This window comes from Salvelinus fontinalis, chromosome 29 (assembly GCF_029448725.1).
Source record: "Salvelinus fontinalis isolate EN_2023a chromosome 29, ASM2944872v1, whole genome shotgun sequence".
Lineage (NCBI taxonomy): Eukaryota > Metazoa > Chordata > Actinopteri > Salmoniformes > Salmonidae > Salvelinus > Salvelinus fontinalis.
The window spans coordinates 29,637,798-29,655,430 of NC_074693.1; the positions used below are offsets into that span (position 1 = coordinate 29,637,798).

The 17,633-nt window shown below is 45.9% G+C and overlaps 1 protein-coding gene across 1 annotated transcript in view; it reads right to left on the reverse strand.

Annotated features, from left to right (window-relative positions):
• LOC129827808 (myozenin-2-like) overlaps positions 1 to 16,228 on the reverse strand; it is a 59,924-nt gene extending 43,696 nt beyond the window's left edge. The window contains exons 1-4 of the mRNA XM_055889008.1: positions 16,054 to 16,228; positions 15,197 to 15,281; positions 13,243 to 13,400; positions 12,030 to 12,180 (exon numbers count right to left, since the gene is read on the reverse strand). Of these exons, the coding sequence (XP_055744983.1) occupies positions 12,030 to 12,180; positions 13,243 to 13,400; positions 15,197 to 15,272 (385 nt within the window). The 5' untranslated portion in view covers positions 15,273 to 15,281; positions 16,054 to 16,228. The remainder of the gene's footprint in view (positions 1 to 12,029; positions 12,181 to 13,242; positions 13,401 to 15,196; positions 15,282 to 16,053) is intronic.
• Positions 16,229 to 17,633: the final 1,405 nt, after the last annotated feature.

Below are 17,633 nucleotides of genomic sequence, written 5' to 3' on the forward strand. Positions count from 1 at the left end.
TGGTCACCCTGACTAACCTAGTGTCAGGTCAGGACATGGTTACCCTGACTAACCTAGTGTCATGTCAGGACATGGTTACTCTAAATAACCTAGTGTCAGGTCAGGACATGGTTACCCTGACTAACCTAGTGTCAGGGCAAGGTTACTCTGACTAACCTAGTGTCAGGACATGGTTACTCTGACTAACCTTGTGACAGGACATGGTTACCCTGACTAACCTAATGTCAGGTCAGGACATGGTTACTCTGACTAACCTTGTGACAGGACATGGTTACCCTGACTAACCTAATGTCAGGTCAGGACATGGTTACCCTGACTAAGCTATTGTCAGGTCAGGACATGTTTACCCTGACTAACCTGTGTCTGGACATAGATACCCTGACTAACCTATTTTCAGGTCAGGACATGGTTTCCCTGACTAACCTAGTGTCAGGTCAGGACATGGTTACCCGGACAAACCTAGTGTCAGGTCAGGACATGGTTACTCTGACTAACCTAGTGTCAGGGCATGGTTACCCTGACTAACCTGGTGTCAGGTCAGGACATGGTTACCCTGACTAACCAAGTGTCAAGGACATGGTTACCCTGACTACCCTTGTGTCAGGTCATGGTTACCCTGACTAACCTAGTGTCAGGTCATGGTTACCCTGTCTAACCTAGTGTCAGGTCAGGACATGGTTTCCCTGACTAACCTAGTGTCAGGACATGGTTACCCTTACTAACCTGGTGTCAGGTCAGGACATGGTTACCCTGACTAATCTAGTGTCAGGTCAGGACATGGTTTCCCTGACTAACCTAGTGTCAGGACAGGAAATAGTTACTCTGACTAACCTAGTTTTAGGACATGGTTACCCTGACTAACCTAGTGTCAGGACATGATTACCCTGACTAACCTAGTGTCAGGTCAGGACATGGTCACCCTGACTAACCTAGTGTCAGGACATGGTTACCCTTGCTAACCTGGTGTCAGGTCAGGACATGGTCACCCTGAGTAACCTAGTGTCAGGACATGGTTACCCTAACTAACCTAGTGTCAGGACATGGTTACCCTGACTAACCTAGTGTCAGGACATGGTTTCCCTGACTAACCTAGTGTCAGGACATGGATACTCTGACTAACCTAGTGTCAGGGCATGGTTACCCTGACTAACCTAGTATCAGGACAGGACATGGTTACCCTGACTAACCTAGTGTCAGGTCAGGACATTGTCACCCTGAGTAACCTAGTGTCAGGACATGGTTACCCTGACTAACCTAGTGTCAGGTCAGGACATGGTTACCCTGACTAACCTAGTGTCATGTCAGGACATGGTTACTCTAAATAACCTAGTGTCAGGTCAGGACATGGTTACCCTGACTAACCTAGTGTCAGGGCAAGGTTACTCTGACTAACCTAGTGTCAGGACATGGTTACTCTGACTAACCTTGTGACAGGACATGGTTACCCTGACTAACCTAATGTCAGGTCAGGACATGGTTACTCTGACTAACCTTGTGACAGGACATGGTTACCCTGACTAACCTAATGTCAGGTCAGGACATGGTTACCCTGACTAAGCTATTGTCAGGTCAGTACATGTTTACCCTGACTAACCTGTGTCTGGACATAGATACCCTGACTAACCTATTTTCAGGTCAGGACATGGTTTCCCTGACTAACCTAGTGTCAGGTCAGGACATGGTTACTCTGACTAACCTAGTGTCAGGGCATGGTTACCCTGACTAACCTGGTGTCAGGTCAGGACATGGTTACCCTGACTAACCTAGTGTCAAGGACATGGTTACCCTGACTACCCTTGTGTCAGGTCATGGTTACCCTGACTAACCTAGTGTCAGGTCATGGTTACCCTGTCTAACCTAGTGTCAGGTCAGGACATGGTTTCCCTGACTAACCTAGTGTCAGGACATGGTTACCCTTACTAACCTGGTGTCAGGTCAGGACATGGTTACCCTGACTAATCTAGTGTCAGGTCAGGACATGGTTTCCCTGACTAACCTAGTGTCAGGACAGGAAATAGTTACTCTGACTAACCTAGTTTTAGGACATGGTTACCCTGACTAACCTAGTGTCAGGACATGATTACCCTGACTAACCTAGTGTCAGGTCAGGACATGGTCACCCTGACTAACCTAGTGTCAGGACATGGTTACCCTTGCTAACCTGGTGTCAGGTCAGGACATGGTCACCCTGAGTAACCTAGTGTCAGGACATGGTTACCCTAACTAACCTAGTGTCAGGACATGGTTACCCTGACTAACCTAGTGTCAGGACATGGTTTCCCTGACTAACCTAGTGTCAGGACATGGATACTCTGACTAACCTAGTGTCAGGGCATGGTTACCCTGACTAACCTAGTATCAGGACAGGACATGGTTACCCTGACTAACCTAGTGTCAGGTCAGGACATTGTCACCCTGAGTAACCTAGTGTCAGGACATGGTTACCCTGACTAACCTAGTGTCTGGACATGGTTACCCTGACTAACCTAGTGTCAGGACATGGTTACCCTGACTAACCTAGTGTCAGGACATGTTTACCCTGACTACCCTAGTGTCAGATCAGGACATGGTTACCCTGACTAACCTAGTGTCAGATCAGGACATGGTTACCCTGACTAACCTAGTGTCTGCTCATGGTTACCCTGACTAACCTAGTGTCAGGACATGATTACCTTGACTAACCTAGTGTCAGATCAGGACATGGTTACTCTGACTAACCTAGTATCAGGACAGGACATGGTTACCCTGACTAACCTAGTGTTAGGTCAGAACACGGTTACCCTGACTAACCTAGTGTCAGGTCAGGACATGGTCACCCTGAGTAACCTAGTGTCAGGACATGGTTACCCTGACTAACCTAGTGTCAGGTCAGGACATGGTTACCCTGACTAACCTAGTGTCATGTCAGGACATGGTTACTCTAAATAACCTAGTGTCAGGTCAGGACATGGTTACCCTGACTAACCTAGTGTCAGGGCAAGGTTACTCTGACTAACCTAGTGTCAGGACATGGTTACTCTGACTAACCTTGTGACAGGACATGGTTACCCTGACTAACCTAATGTCAGGTCAGGACATGGTTACTCTGACTAACCTTGTGACAGGACATGGTTACCCTGACTAACCTAATGTCAGGTCAGGACATGGTTACCCTGACTAAGCTATTGTCAGGTCAGGACATGTTTACCCTGACTAACCTGTGTCTGGACATAGATACCCTGACTAACCTATTTTCAGGTCAGGACATGGTTTCCCTGACTAACCTAGTGTCAGGTCAGGACATGGTTACCCTGACTAACCTAGTTTCAGGTCAGGACATGGTTACTCTGACTAACCTAGTGTCAGGGCATGGTTACCCTGACTAACCTGGTGTCAGGTCAGGACATGGTTACCCTGACTAACCTAGTGTCAGGACATGGTTACCCTGACTACCCTTGTGTCAGGTCATGGTTACCCTAACTAACCTAGTGTCAGGTCATGGTTACCCTGACTAACCTGGTGTTAGGTCAGGACATGGTTACCCTGACTAATCTAGTGTCAGGTCAGGACATGGTTTCCCTGACTAACCTAGTGTCAGGACAGGAAATGGTTACTCTGACTAACCTAGTTTTAGGACATGGTTACCCTGACTAACCTAGTGTCAGGACATGATTACCCTGACTAACCTAGTGTAAGGTCAGGACATGGTCACCCTGAGTAACCTAGTGTCAGGACATGGTTACCCTAACTAACCTAGTGTCAGGACATGGTTACCCTGACTAACCTAGTGTCAGGACATGGTTACCCTGACTAACCTAGTGTCAGGACATGTTTACCCTGACTACCCTAGTGTCAGATCAGGACATGGTTACCCTGACGAACCTAGTGTCAGATCAGGACATGGTTACCCTGACTAACCTAGTGTCTGCTCATGGTTACCCTGACTAACCTAGTGTCAGGACATGATTACCTTGACTAACCTAGTGTCAGGTCAGGATATGGTTACCCTGACTAACCTAGTGTCAGGTCAGGACATGGTTACTCTGACTAACCTAGTATCAGGACAGGACATGGTTACTCTGACTAACCTAGTGTCAGGGCTTGGTTACCCTGACTAACCTAGTGTCAGAACACTGTTACCCTGACTAACCTAGTGTCAGGACATTGTTACCCTGACTAACCTAGTGTCAGATCAGGACATGGTTACTCTGACTAACCTAGTATCAGGACAGGACATGGTTACCCTGACTAACCTAGTGTTAGGTCAGGACACGGTTACCCTGACTAACCTAGTGTCAGTTCAGGACATGGTCACCCTGAGTCACCTAGTGTCAGGACATGGTTACCCTGACTAACCTAGTGTCAGGTCAGGACATGGTTACCCTGACTAACCTAGTGTCATGTCAGGACATGGTTACTCTTACTAACCTAGTGTCAGGTCATGGTTACCCTGACTAACCTAGTGTCAGGTCAGGACATGGTTACTCTTACTAACCTAGTGTCATTACAGGACATGGTTACCCTGACTAACCTAGTGTCAGGTCAGGACATGGTTACCCTGACGAACCTAGTGTCAGGACATATATATCCTGACTAACCTAGTGTCAGGTCAGTACTTGGTTACCCTGACTAACCTAGTGTCAGGTCAGGACATGGTTTCCCTGACTAACCTAGTGTTAGGTCAGGACATGGTTACCCTGACAAACCTAGTGTCAGGTCAGGACATGGTTACTCTGACTAACCAAGTGTCAAGGACATGGTTACCCTGACTACCCTTGTGTCAGGTCATGGTAACCCTGTCTAACCTAGTGTCAGGTCATGGTTACCCTGTCTAACCTAGTGTCAGGTCAGGACATGGTTCCCCTGACTAACCTAGTGTCAGGACATGGTTACCCTTACTAACCTGGTGTCAGGTCAGGACATGGTTACCCTGACTAATCTAGTGTCAGGTCAGGACATGGTTTCCCTGACTAACCTAGTGTCAGGACAGGAAATAGTTACTCTGACTAACCTAGTTTTAGGACATGGTTACCCTGACTAACCTAGTGTCAGGACATGATTACCCTGACTAACCTAGTGTCAGGTCAGGACATGGTCACCCTGACTAACCTAGTGTCAGGACATGGTTACCCTTACTAACCTGGTGTCAGGTCAGGACATGGTCACCCTGAGTAACCTAGTGTCAGGACATGGTTACCCTAACTAACCTAGTGTTAGGACATGGTTACCCTGACTAACCTAGTGTCAGGACATGGTTTCCCTGACTAACCTAGTGTCAGGACATGGTTACTCTGACTAACCTAGTGTCAGGGCATGGTTACCCTGGCTAACCAATTTTCAGAACATGGTTACCCTGACTAACCTAGTGTCAGGACATTGTTACCCTGACTAACCTAGTGTCAGATCAGGACATGGTTACTCTGACTAACCTAGTATCAGGACAGGACATGGTTACCCTGACTAACCTAGTGTCAGGTCAGGACATTGTCACCCTGAGTAACCTAGTGTCAGGACATGGTTACCCTGACTAACCTAGTGTCAGGGCATGGTTACCCTGACTAACCTAGTGTCAGGACATGGTTACACTGACTAACCTAGTGTCAGGACATGGTTACCCTGACTAACCTAGTGTCAGGACATGTTTACCCTGACTACCCTAGTGTCAGATCAGGACATGGTTACCCTGACTAACCTAGTGTCAGAACAATGTTACCCTGACTAACCTAGTGTCATGACATTATTACCCTGACTAACCTAGTGTCAGATCAGGACATTGTTACTCTGACTAACCTAGTATCAGGACAGGACATGGTTACCCTGACTAACCTAGTGTTAGGTCAGGACACGGTTACCCTGACTAACCTAGTGTCTGCTCATGGTTACCCTGACTAACCTAGTGTCAGGACATGATTACCTTGACTAACCTAGTGTCAGGTCAGGATATGGTTACCCTGACTAACCTAGTGTCAGGTCAGGACATGGTTACTCTGACTAACCTAGTATCAGGACAGGACATTGTTACTCTGACTAACCTAGTGTCAGAACACTGTTACCCTGACTAACCTAGTGTCATGACATTGTTACCCTGACTAACCTAGTGTCAGATCAGGACATGGTTACTCTGACTAACCTAGTATAGGACAGGACATGGTTACCCTGACTAACCTAGTGTTAGGTCAGGACACGGTTACCCTGACTAACCTAGTGTCAGGTCAGGACATGGTCACCCTGAGTAACCTAGTGTCAGGACATGGTTACCCTGACTAACCTAGTGTCAGGTCAGGACATGGTTACCCTGACTAACCTAGTGTCATGTCAGGACATGGTTACTCTAAATAACCTAGTGTCAGGTCAGGACATGGTTACCCTGACTAACCTAGTGTCAGGGCAAGGTTACTCTGACTAACCTAGTGTCAGGTCAGGACATGGTTACCCTGACTAACCTAGTGTCAGGACATGGTTACCCTGACTAACCTAGTGTCAGGTCATGCTTACCCTTACTAACCTAGTGTCAGGTCAGGACATGGTTACTCTGACTAACCTTGTGTCAGGACATGGTTACCCTGAATAACCTAGTGTCAGGACATGGTTACTCTGACTAACCTTGTGACAGGACATGGTTACCCTGACTAACCTAATGTCAGGTCAGGACATGGTTACCCTGACTAAGCTATTGTCAGGTCAGGACATGTTTACCCTGACTAACCTGTGTCTGGACATAGATACCCTGACTAACCTATTTTCAGGTCAGGACATGGTTTCCCTGACTAACCTAGTGTCAGGTCAGGACATGGTTACCCTGACTAACCTAGTTTCAGGTCAGGACATGGTTACTCTGACTAACCTAGTGTCAGGGCATGGTTACCCTGACTAACCTGGTGTCAGGTCAGGACATGGTTACCCTGACTAACCTAGTGTCAGGACATGGTTACCCTGACTACCCTTGTGTCAGGTCATGGTTACCCTAACTAACCTAGTGTCAGGTCATGGTTACCCTGACTAACCTGGTGTTAGGTCAGGACATGGTTACCCTGACTAATCTAGTGTCAGGTCAGGACATGGTTTCCCTGACTAACCTAGTTTCAGGACAGGAAATGGTTACTCTGACTAACCTAGTTTTAGGACATGCTTACCCTGACTAACCTAGTGTCAGGACATGATTACCCTGACTAACCTAGTGTCAGGTCAGGACATGGTCACCCTGAGTAACCTAGTGTCAGGACATGGTTACCCTAACTAACCTAGTGTCAGGACATGGTTACCCTGACTAACCTAGTGTCAGGACATGGTTATCCTGACTAACCTAGTGTCAGGACATGTTTACCCTGACTACCCTAGTGTCAGATCAGGACATGGTTACCCTGACGAACCTAGTGTCAGATCAGGACATGGTTACCCTGACTAACCTAGTGTCTGCTCATGGTTATCCTGACTAACCTAGTGTCAGGACATGATTACCTTGACTAACCTAGTGTCAGGTCAGGATATGGTTACCCTGACTAACCTAGTGTCAGGTCAGGACATGGTTACTCTGACTAACCTAGTATCAGGACAGGACATGGTTACTCTGACTAACCTAGTGTCAGGGCATGGTTACCCTGACTAACCTAGTGTCAGAACACTGTTACCCTGACTAACCTAGTGTCAGGACATTGTTACCCTGACTAACCTAGTGTCAGATCAGGACATGGTTACTCTGACTAACCTAGTATCAGGACAGGACATGGTTACCCTGACTAACCTAGTGTTAGGTCAGGACACGGTTACCCTGACTAACCTAGTGTCAGGTCAGGACATGGTCACCCTGAGTAACCTAGTGTCAGGACATGGTTACCCTGACTAACCTAGTGTCAGGTCAGGACATGGTTACCCTGACTAACCTAGTGTCATGTCAGGACATGGTTACTCTAAATAACCTAGTGTCAGGTCAGGACATGGTTACCCTGACTAACCTAGTGTCAGGGCAAGGTTACTCTGACTAACCTAGTGTCAGGTCAGGACATGGTTACCCTGACTAACCTAGTGTCAGGACATGGTTACCCTGACTAACCTAGTGTCAGGTCATGCTTACCCGTACTAACCTAGTGTCAGGTCAGGACATGGTTACTCTGACTAACCTTGTGTCAGGACATGGTTACCCTGAATAACCTAGTGTCAGGACATGGTTACTCTGACTAACCTTGTGACAGGACATGGTTACCCTGACTAACCTAATGTCAGGTCAGGACATGGTTACCCTGACTAAGCTATTGTCAGGTCAGGACTTGTTTACCCTGACTAACCTGTGTCAGGACATAGATACCCTGACTAACCTATTTTCAGGTCAGGACATGGTTTCCCTGACTAACCTAGTGTCAGGTCAGGACATGGTCACCCTGACCAGCCTAGTTTCAGGTCAGGACATGGTTACTCTGACTAACCTAGTGTCAGGGCATGGTTACCCTGACTAACCTGGTGTCAGGTCAGGACATGGTTACTCTGACTAACCTAGTGTCAGGACATGGTTACCCTGACTACCCTTGTGTCAGGTCATGGTTACCCTAACTAACCTAGTGTCAGGTCATGGTTACCCTGACTAACCTAGTGTCAGGTCAGGACATGGTTACCCTGACTAACCTAGTGTCAGGACATGGTTACCCTGACTAACCTGGTGTCAGGTCAGGACATGGTTACCCTGACTAATCTAGTGTCAGGTCAGGACATGGTTTCCCTGACTAACCTAGTGTCAGGACAGGAAATGGTTACTCTGACTAACCTAGTTTTAGGACATGGTTACCCTGACTAACCTAGTGTCAGGACATGATTACCCTGACTAACCTAGTGTCAGGTCAGGACATGGTCACCCTGAGTAACCTAGTGTCAGGACATGGTTACCCTAACTAACCTAGTGTCATTGACATGGTTACCCTGACTAACCTAGTGTCAGGACATGGTTACCCTGACTAACCTAGTGTCAGGACATGTTTACCCTGACTACCCTAGTGTCAGATCAGGACATGGTTACCCTGACGAACCTAGTGTCAGATCAGGACATGGTTACCCTGACTAACCTAGTGTCTGCTCATGGTTACCCTGACTAACCTAGTGTCAGGACATGATTACCTTGACTAACCTAGTGTCAGGTCAGGATATGGTTACCCTGACTAACCTAGTGTCAGGTCAGGACATGGTTACTCTGACTAACCTAGTATCAGGACAGGACATGGTTACTCTGACTAACCTAGTGTCAGGGCATGGTTACCCTGACTAACCTAGTGTCAGAACATGGTTACCCTGACTAACCTTGTGTCAGGACATTGTTAGCCTGACTAACCTAGTGTCCGGTCAGGACATGGTTACTCTGACTAACCTAGTATCAGGACAGGACATGGTTACCCTGACTAACCTAGTGTCAGGTCAGGACATGGTCACCCTGAGTAACCTAGTGTCAGGACTTGGTTACCCTGACTAACCTAGTGTCAGGTCAGGACATGGTTACCCGGAGTAACCTAGTGTCAGGTCATTGTTACCCTGACTAACCTTGTGTCAGGTCAGGTCATGGTTACCCTGACTAACCTAGTGTCAGGTCAGGACATGGTTACTCTAAATAACCTAGTGTCAGGTCAGGACATGGTTACCCTGACTAACCTAGTGTCAGGACAAGGTTACTCTGACTAACCTAGTGTCAGGACATGGTTACCCTGACTAACCTAGTGTCAGGTCATGGTTACCCTGACTAACCTAGTGTCAGGTCAGGACATGGTTACCCTGACTAACCTAGTGTCAGGTCATGGTTACCCTGACTAACCTAGTGTCAGATCAGGACATGGTTACCCTGAATAACCTAGTGTCAGGACATGTTTACCCTGACTAACCTGTGTCAGGACATAGATACCCTGAATAACCTAATGTCAGGTCAGGACATGGTTACCCTGACTAACCTAGTGTCAGGTCAGGACATGGTTACTCTTACTAACCTAGTGTCAGGTCATGGTTACCCTGACTAACCTAGTGTCAGGTCAGGACATGGTTACTCTTACTAACCTAGTGTCAGGACAGGACATGGTTACCCTGACTAACCTAGCGTCAGGTCAGGACATGGTTACCCTGACTAACCTAGTATCAGGACATATATACCCTGACTAACCTAGTGTCAGGTCAGTACTTGGTTACCCTGACTAACCTAGTGTCAGGTCAGGACATGGTTTCCCTGACTAACCTAGTGTCAGGTCAGTACTTGGTTACCCTGACTAACCTAGTGTCAGGTCAGGACATGGTTTCCCTGACTAACCTAGTGTCAGGTCAGGACATGGTTACCCTGATGCACTGAACACTAGCAGCCAGAATGTTATCAGATTTTCTCAAATACTGCTTTATAAACAAACTTTCAATCAAAAGAGTTGCCTCACATTGTCCTTCCTGCATACTCCTATAGCAGTTGTTCTGATATACCCACATGGGTGGTAAAATGGAAATTTAAAGGATATTTCACCCCGAAGTCAACGTTTATAATTTCTGTAACTCAAAGGTCATCTGAAGTGAAACTGACCCCATATTCCAACCTCTGAATTAGGGGGGACCTAGTTCTGTTTACTAATCCTTCCTCTCAACCTCTGAATTAGAGGTGACCTAGTTCTGTTTTCTAATCCCCCCTGTCAATTTCTGAGTTAGTGGTGACCTAGTCCTGTTTACTAATCCCCCCTGTCAACCTCTGAATTAGAGGTGACCTGGTCCTGTTTACTAATCCCCCCTGTCAACCTCTGAATTAGAGGTGACCTAGTCCTGTTTACTAATCCTTCCTCTCAATCTCTGAATTAGAGGTGACCTAGTTCTGTTTATTAATCCCCCCTGTCAACCTCTGAATTAGAGGTGACCTAGTCCTGTTTACTAATCCCCCCTGTCAACCTCTGAATTAGAGGTGACCTAGACCTGTTTACTAATCCCCCCTGTCAACCTCTGAATTAGGGGTGACCTATTTCTGTTTACTAATCCTTCCTCTCAACCTCTGAATTAGAGGTGTCCTAGTTCTGTTTACTAATCCTTCCTCTCAACCTCTGAATTAGAGGTGACCTAGTCCTATTAACTAATCCCTCCTGTCAACCTGTGAATTAGAGTTGACTTAGTCCTGTTTACTAATCCCCCTGTCAACCTCTGAATTAGAGGTGACCTAGTCCTATTAACTAATCCCTCCTGCCAACCTGTGAATTAGAGGTGACCTAGTCCTGTTTACTAATCCCCCTGTCAACCTCTGAATTAGAGGTGACCTAGTTTTATTAACTAATCCCTCCTGTCAACCTGTGAATTAGAGGTGGCCTAGTCCTGTTTACTAATCCCCCTTGTCAACCTCTGAATTAGGGGTTACCTAGTTCTGTTTACTAATCCTTCCTCTCAACCTCTGAATTAGAGGTGACCTAGTTCTGTTTATTAATCCTTCCTCTCAACCTCTGAATTAGAGATGACCTAGTTCTGTTTACTAATCCTTCCTCTCAACCTCTGAATTAGGGGTGACCTAGTCCTGTTAACTAATCCCTCCTGTCAACCTGTGAATTAGTGGTGACCTAGTTCTGTTTTCTAATCCCCCCTGTCAATTTCTGAGTTAGTGGTGACCTAGTCCTGTTTACTAATCCCCCCTGTCAACCTCTGAATTAGAGGTGACCTAGACCTGTTTACTAATCCCCCCTGTCAACCTTTGAATTAGGGGTGACCTATTTCTGTTTACTAATCCTTCCTCTCAACCTCTGAATTAGAGGTGACCTAGCTCTGTTTACTAATCCTTCCTCTCAACCTCTGAATTAGAGGTGACCTAGTCCTATTAACTAATCCCTCCTGTCAACCTGTGAATTAGAGGTGGCCTAGTCCTGTTTACTAATCCCCCCTGTCAACCTCTGAATTAGAGGTGACCTAGTTCTGTTTACTAATCCTTCCTCTCAACCTCTGAATTAGAGGTGACCTAGTCCTGGTAACGAATTAATCGCTCTTGTCAATCTCTGATTTAGAGGTGACCTAGTCCTGTTTACTAATCCCCCCCTGTCAACCTCTGCCAACCGCTCCCCTCCAGTGTTGCCAACTACCTGGGGCGATGGCATTGGGGCTGCCCTTCTTGGCAACAGTTTTCTGTAGGGTGGTGATCAGGCTGTGTTTGCCAGGCATCATATATGCCTGGTTCTCCTTCCCCCCCTGGGGCTCTTCTACTGTCTGGGAAGGCATGGGCTCTGGAAGGCCCTGGACAGGGACACAATCATTTTCTGTGTTAGCGCCATGTCAACTCTGTATCTCTACTATTTCCTGTTGTGTACATTGTGTGAAAGCTGTACATGGATGGCAGGTGTAACACTGTTCAGTCTACTTGCTCTTATTGGTCTATGCCAAGCAGCTGACCTACTAGATGCATTGTCATGGGAATGTTTGTCCATCGGTCATTTGACCAATGTTTCTTATTTGTTCCAATAACCTTGTCCAAGTTGTCATCCTCAAAGGAACCGTGAGCGGGGACAAGCCAAGGTGTCCCTGCCTCATCAAACACAGCTGAGTCATAAATCCAACAGGCTAACAAGCTGCTATACCGCACGTCAGGGAGACAGGTCTGCGGGTCTAACAGGCTAACAAGCTGCTATACCGCACGTCAGGGAGACAGGTCTGCGGGTCTAACAGGCTAACAAGCTGGTATACCGCACATCAGGGAGACAGGTCTGCGGGTCTAACAGGCTAACAAGCTGGTATACTGCATGTCAGGAAGACAGGTCTAACAGGCTAACAAGCTGCTATACCGCACATCAGGGAGACAGGTCTGCGGGTCTAACAGGCTAACAAGCTGCTATACCGCACGTCAGGGAGACAGGTCTGCGGGTCTAACAGGCTAACAAGCTGGTATACCGCACGTCAGGGAGACAGGTCTGCGGGTCTAACAGGCTAAAAAGCGGCTATACTGCACGTCAGGGAGACAGGTCTGTGGGTCTATCAGGATATCTCACTGGACATGTCTCTACCACAGGAAGTTGGTGGCACCTTAATTAGGGGGGGGGGGGGGACTGGCTTGTGGTAATGGTTTGAGCGGAGTAGGTGGAATGGCATCAAATACATCAAACACATGGTTTAATGCTCCGTTCCAGCCATTATTATGAGCCCTTCTTCCCTCAGCAGCATCCACTGGTCTACAGTATGGCCTTGTTGTTTTTCTATAGAAATAGAATGTCTTTGAACATTGATTGAACATTCTGTTCTGCATTGAAATGGCATGGCATCTAGCGGAGAGATGCAGGGCTGTGTATGTGTGTGTGTTCTTACATTGCTGTATAAGTTGTTGACTTGGTTCTCCAGAGTGAACCTCTCCACCCTCTTCAGTCTCTCCTGGAACATGCGGGAGCCACGGTTGGACTGAAGGTTCAACTCTTCCATCATCACATCCTTGGGTATACTGATCTTCTTCCCTAAGTTCAGACCTCCTGGTACACACACAAAAGCACAGAATAAAGAGTATTATATATGACTTTCACTAGGTCTCAAAGTGCTTTCCATTGTATGGTAACTCATCCCATTTGCCTCTAAATAATTAATCAGGGGAAGACATGAACTGACAGACACAAACAGACAGATGCTTACAGAGACCAAGACACTGACAGCGACACAGACTCGGATCTGAGAATAGAATCTGATTTATCCGTTTGACTGGTACAATGGCACCTCCACCTGCTGCCCCGTGTCAGTCCGAGAAACCCAGTGGATGACGCAACAGAGAGAGAGAACCCGGCTTCCCCCAGCAACAAGGGTTGCCTCAGGACTCATGCTCCCTGAAGTGTTCTGTATGTGGGATATTAAGGTTTATTCTTACTCTCAGCTCCAAACAATTCATTGGTTCAACTGACCCGACCAAAATCAGAACTTCAACTATCATATCATCACTAATCCACTAGCCTAGTGTTGAGTTTACTACTATGGCCAAATGTATCACAGTACTACTCTATTGCAACTTTGGAATACCCCTGAGAGTAGAAGGGTGTGTAATGTTTGTTGTGGTGCAGTGTTCGGTATATAAATAGGATGTTTGGAAGAAGCAGCTCGTATAGGAACTCTGTCTCTCCCTCTCTTTCCTCTCACTCTCTCGGTAAAGGGTTATGTGAATTCCTGCCTTATGCCAGGTGCGTTGTCGACAGGAGTTGCCTTTTGACGGGCCTGTATAAAACCCACCAGCCGGGGGTCGATCACATTATGCTGAATCCGATGGGTCTGATGCCAACGCCTGTAACTGGCTACGACCATCGGAAAACCAACAGACCCAGGCGGAATGCCCCCTGTGGAATGTTCTGAGACTTCTAACTCCAGAGTTCTACAGTATACTTCTTGAGTTCAGGGGTTTACTCCCCCACATGCTCTTAGCTGAGGAGAAGGCTTTGATGCTTTACTACACTACCGATGAAGACCAGACCTGTGATGACAGAGTCAATCCAACCTATATTAATCTATACTTACAAGTGTGAGTAATAACATGTCAAAATATGTAGCTAAGTGAGTAATCATTTCTTAACATATATCTAAGTTAGTGTTAAAACGTGTGATTAATTTCCATTCTACAGTATATCCTATGCCTGTGTGTCTGAACGGTTTGCTACTGGTGTCAAAACTAATGTCCCACCTCTGGAATTCAATCAAATGTATTCAATTCCATCTCTAGGCTGACAGACATTCAAACTCCTCTGTTCTCATAGCTTATTTCCCTCTCGGGAGGTCAAGGAAGTATATTCAGTTGAATGTCCCATAGAATTAAATAGAATAGTAATTTAATATACAGTGGGGTCCCAAATTATTGACACTCTTGATAAAGGTGAGTAATAATGACTAAATAAACTGTATAAAATACATTTTTCAAATATTGAGCTACATTGTATGCTGAAAAAAAGGCAAATTATATTATTTTATGCTAATATAATTGCTCAAAGACAGAGATTTAGTGTTACAAGATATACAAAATTAATCTCAAAACGGTATGGGTCAAAATTATTGTCACCCCTAAAGTTTTTATGAATAAAGTAGTCAAAAGTCTAGCATTTGGTCCCATATTCCTAGCATGCAATGACTACACACTTGTTGGATGCATAACGTCCCCTGTTATTGGTAATGGAGAGAGGTTAGCATGTCTTGGGGGTATGATATTTGACCCTATGTAACTTTGTCACTCTTCATCATGTTCATTTTTATCAAGGGGTCAATCATTTTGGACCCCACTGTATCTCTAAGTTCTTACCTCGCCCGGCCTCTGAACACAAAGCCTTGGACTGCTGCATCCTCTGCTTGGCCAGGTCATCATAAGCTGATTGCATTATCTTCCTCTGGTGGGGGACAGGTGGTGATGTGGATGGATTAAGAGAGGTTGGGAACTGGTTTAGAAACCCACTTGTTTAAATTCACCATTTAAATATTTTACAAGATCAGTAGGCTACTGTAGATTAGGCAACAGTTTGTCCCTCAAACACAAAAACATGCACATACACATGAATGAATCATAGTATCATTTTAACAGATAAAAAAGAACAATCTGTCATGTATGTAAACATGAATAGAACTCATTAATATGTTGTTTGAGTGTAATATATTCTCTCCATCTTATTTAGAAAGTCCCTTGGAGATGAGCTTGTTTTCTGGGATCCTGATCTCTGAACATCACATTGAGATGAGCTTGTTTTCTAGGATCCTGATCTCTGAACATCACATTGAGATGAGCTTGTTTTCTGGGATCCTGATCTCTGAACATCACATTGAGATGAGCTTGTTTTCTGGGATCCTGATCTCTGAACATCACATTGAGATGAGTTTGTTTTCTGGGATCCTGATCTCTGAACATCACATTGAGATGAGCTTGTTTTCTGGGATCCTGATCTCTGAACATCACATTGAGATGAGTGTTCCAGACATAACCCCACGCCTGCTCCCCCCCAGCTTGGCTGCTAGATAGATAACCAATGAGATGTCTGAACACAGAGTAGTAACACCTGGTATGTAAATCTTCACCCCACAATGTGTTGGCCAACAGCCAAGTTGGAGTAAAACCTTGTAGGATTCATAGCTCAACAGCAGATCCTGCTGGCTGTGATTCAGTCTTACCTGTCTCGCCTGTCTCCTCTCACAGGTTCAGCAGTAGAGGTGATGTGATATGAGGTGAGTATATCGCTGTGTGGTTTATCCTCCTGAATCCGGGATGCTTCCCTATCCCACTCTGATGCTTCTGATCTGCGAGGCAACAGTTTGTATACCAGAGATCCCTCGGTGCTTACCTCACTGGGTTATTTTAGCAGATGTGAGGGGCGAGAGAGCCAGGGGGCGAGGGGGCTGGATGGGAGGGGGGTGTAAGTAGATGGGGTTATAGGGGGGAGTAGGGGGTAAGGTTAAGGATCTACATCTCTGCCCTCTTATGTCCATGATAATAAAAATCTGATCCCCTCTGTGTGTGTGTGTGTGTGTGTGTGTGTGTGTGTGTGTGTGTGTGTGTGTGTGTGTGTGTGTGTGTGTGTGTGTGTGTGTGTGTGTGTGTGTGTGTGTGTGTGTGTGTGTGTGTGTGTGTGTGTGTGTGTGTGTGTGTGTGTGTGTGCTGAGAGAACAGCTGCTGACTCTGTGCAGACAGTGACACTGAGCCCTCAGAGACAGAGACCAAACATTCAGCTGCTCCTTGACATGACAAACAGATAGATACACACACACACACAAAACCACACACAATCTTGTACAGCTAACCTTGTGGGGACACTATTCAGTCCCATTCAAAATCCTATTTTCCCTAACCCTTAATCCTAACCCATACTCTTACACTAACCTTAACCCTAACCTTAATCCAAAAACCTAACCCTAAACCTAACCCTAAAACTAATCCTAGCTCCTAACCCTAACCCTTAACATAATTCTAACCCTAACACTAATTCTAAGCTTAACCCTAAACTCCCTTGAAAAATGCATTTGACCTTGTGGGGACTAACAAAATGTCCCCAGTTGATCAAATTTTTGTTTGTTAACTATTCTTGTGGGGACTTCTGGACCCCACAAGAATAGTTAAACATGTCGACACACACACACATAACACACATGCAGGATGACGTCAGTAAGATGCCCACCTGTGGTTCACAGTAATAGACGGCAGAATCTGTGAAGTGTCAGTCAAAGTAATGAGATCATTGGGGTGGAAAGGCCATAGGCAGGTCAAGGGTTAAAGGTCAAAGTGCCTGGCAGAATTCTATTTTAACAACTGTGCTTTTACAAGTAGTGTTTTTCCACTCACTGCTGTCAGCAATAAGTGCTCAGACATTCATTTCATTTTCTCTAGCGTAGCTGATCACCACCACTTGAGGTGATCGTCAAATAATTACGTATTGTTTTCATGTAAACCTTTTTACTCATCATTTTTTAATATCTACTTTTCTAAAACCGTAACCAATGTAATCCAAAGGTTGTTTTCAGACATTGATTAATGGCAGAGTTCTTCTCTGATATGGATGTTTTCTCCATAACAGGCATGAGATTGCTTGTGGATTGTCTCACCCTTAGAAAGGCTCTACAGTCCCCTCTCTGTCCTGACAGAAAACAGCCCAGTCATCCTGACTCATAGTGCCCAGACAGAATTTGACAACTACATAAACTACTGAAAATAGCCCAAATAAATCATATAGTAAAACCATGTAATTACACTGTATCTG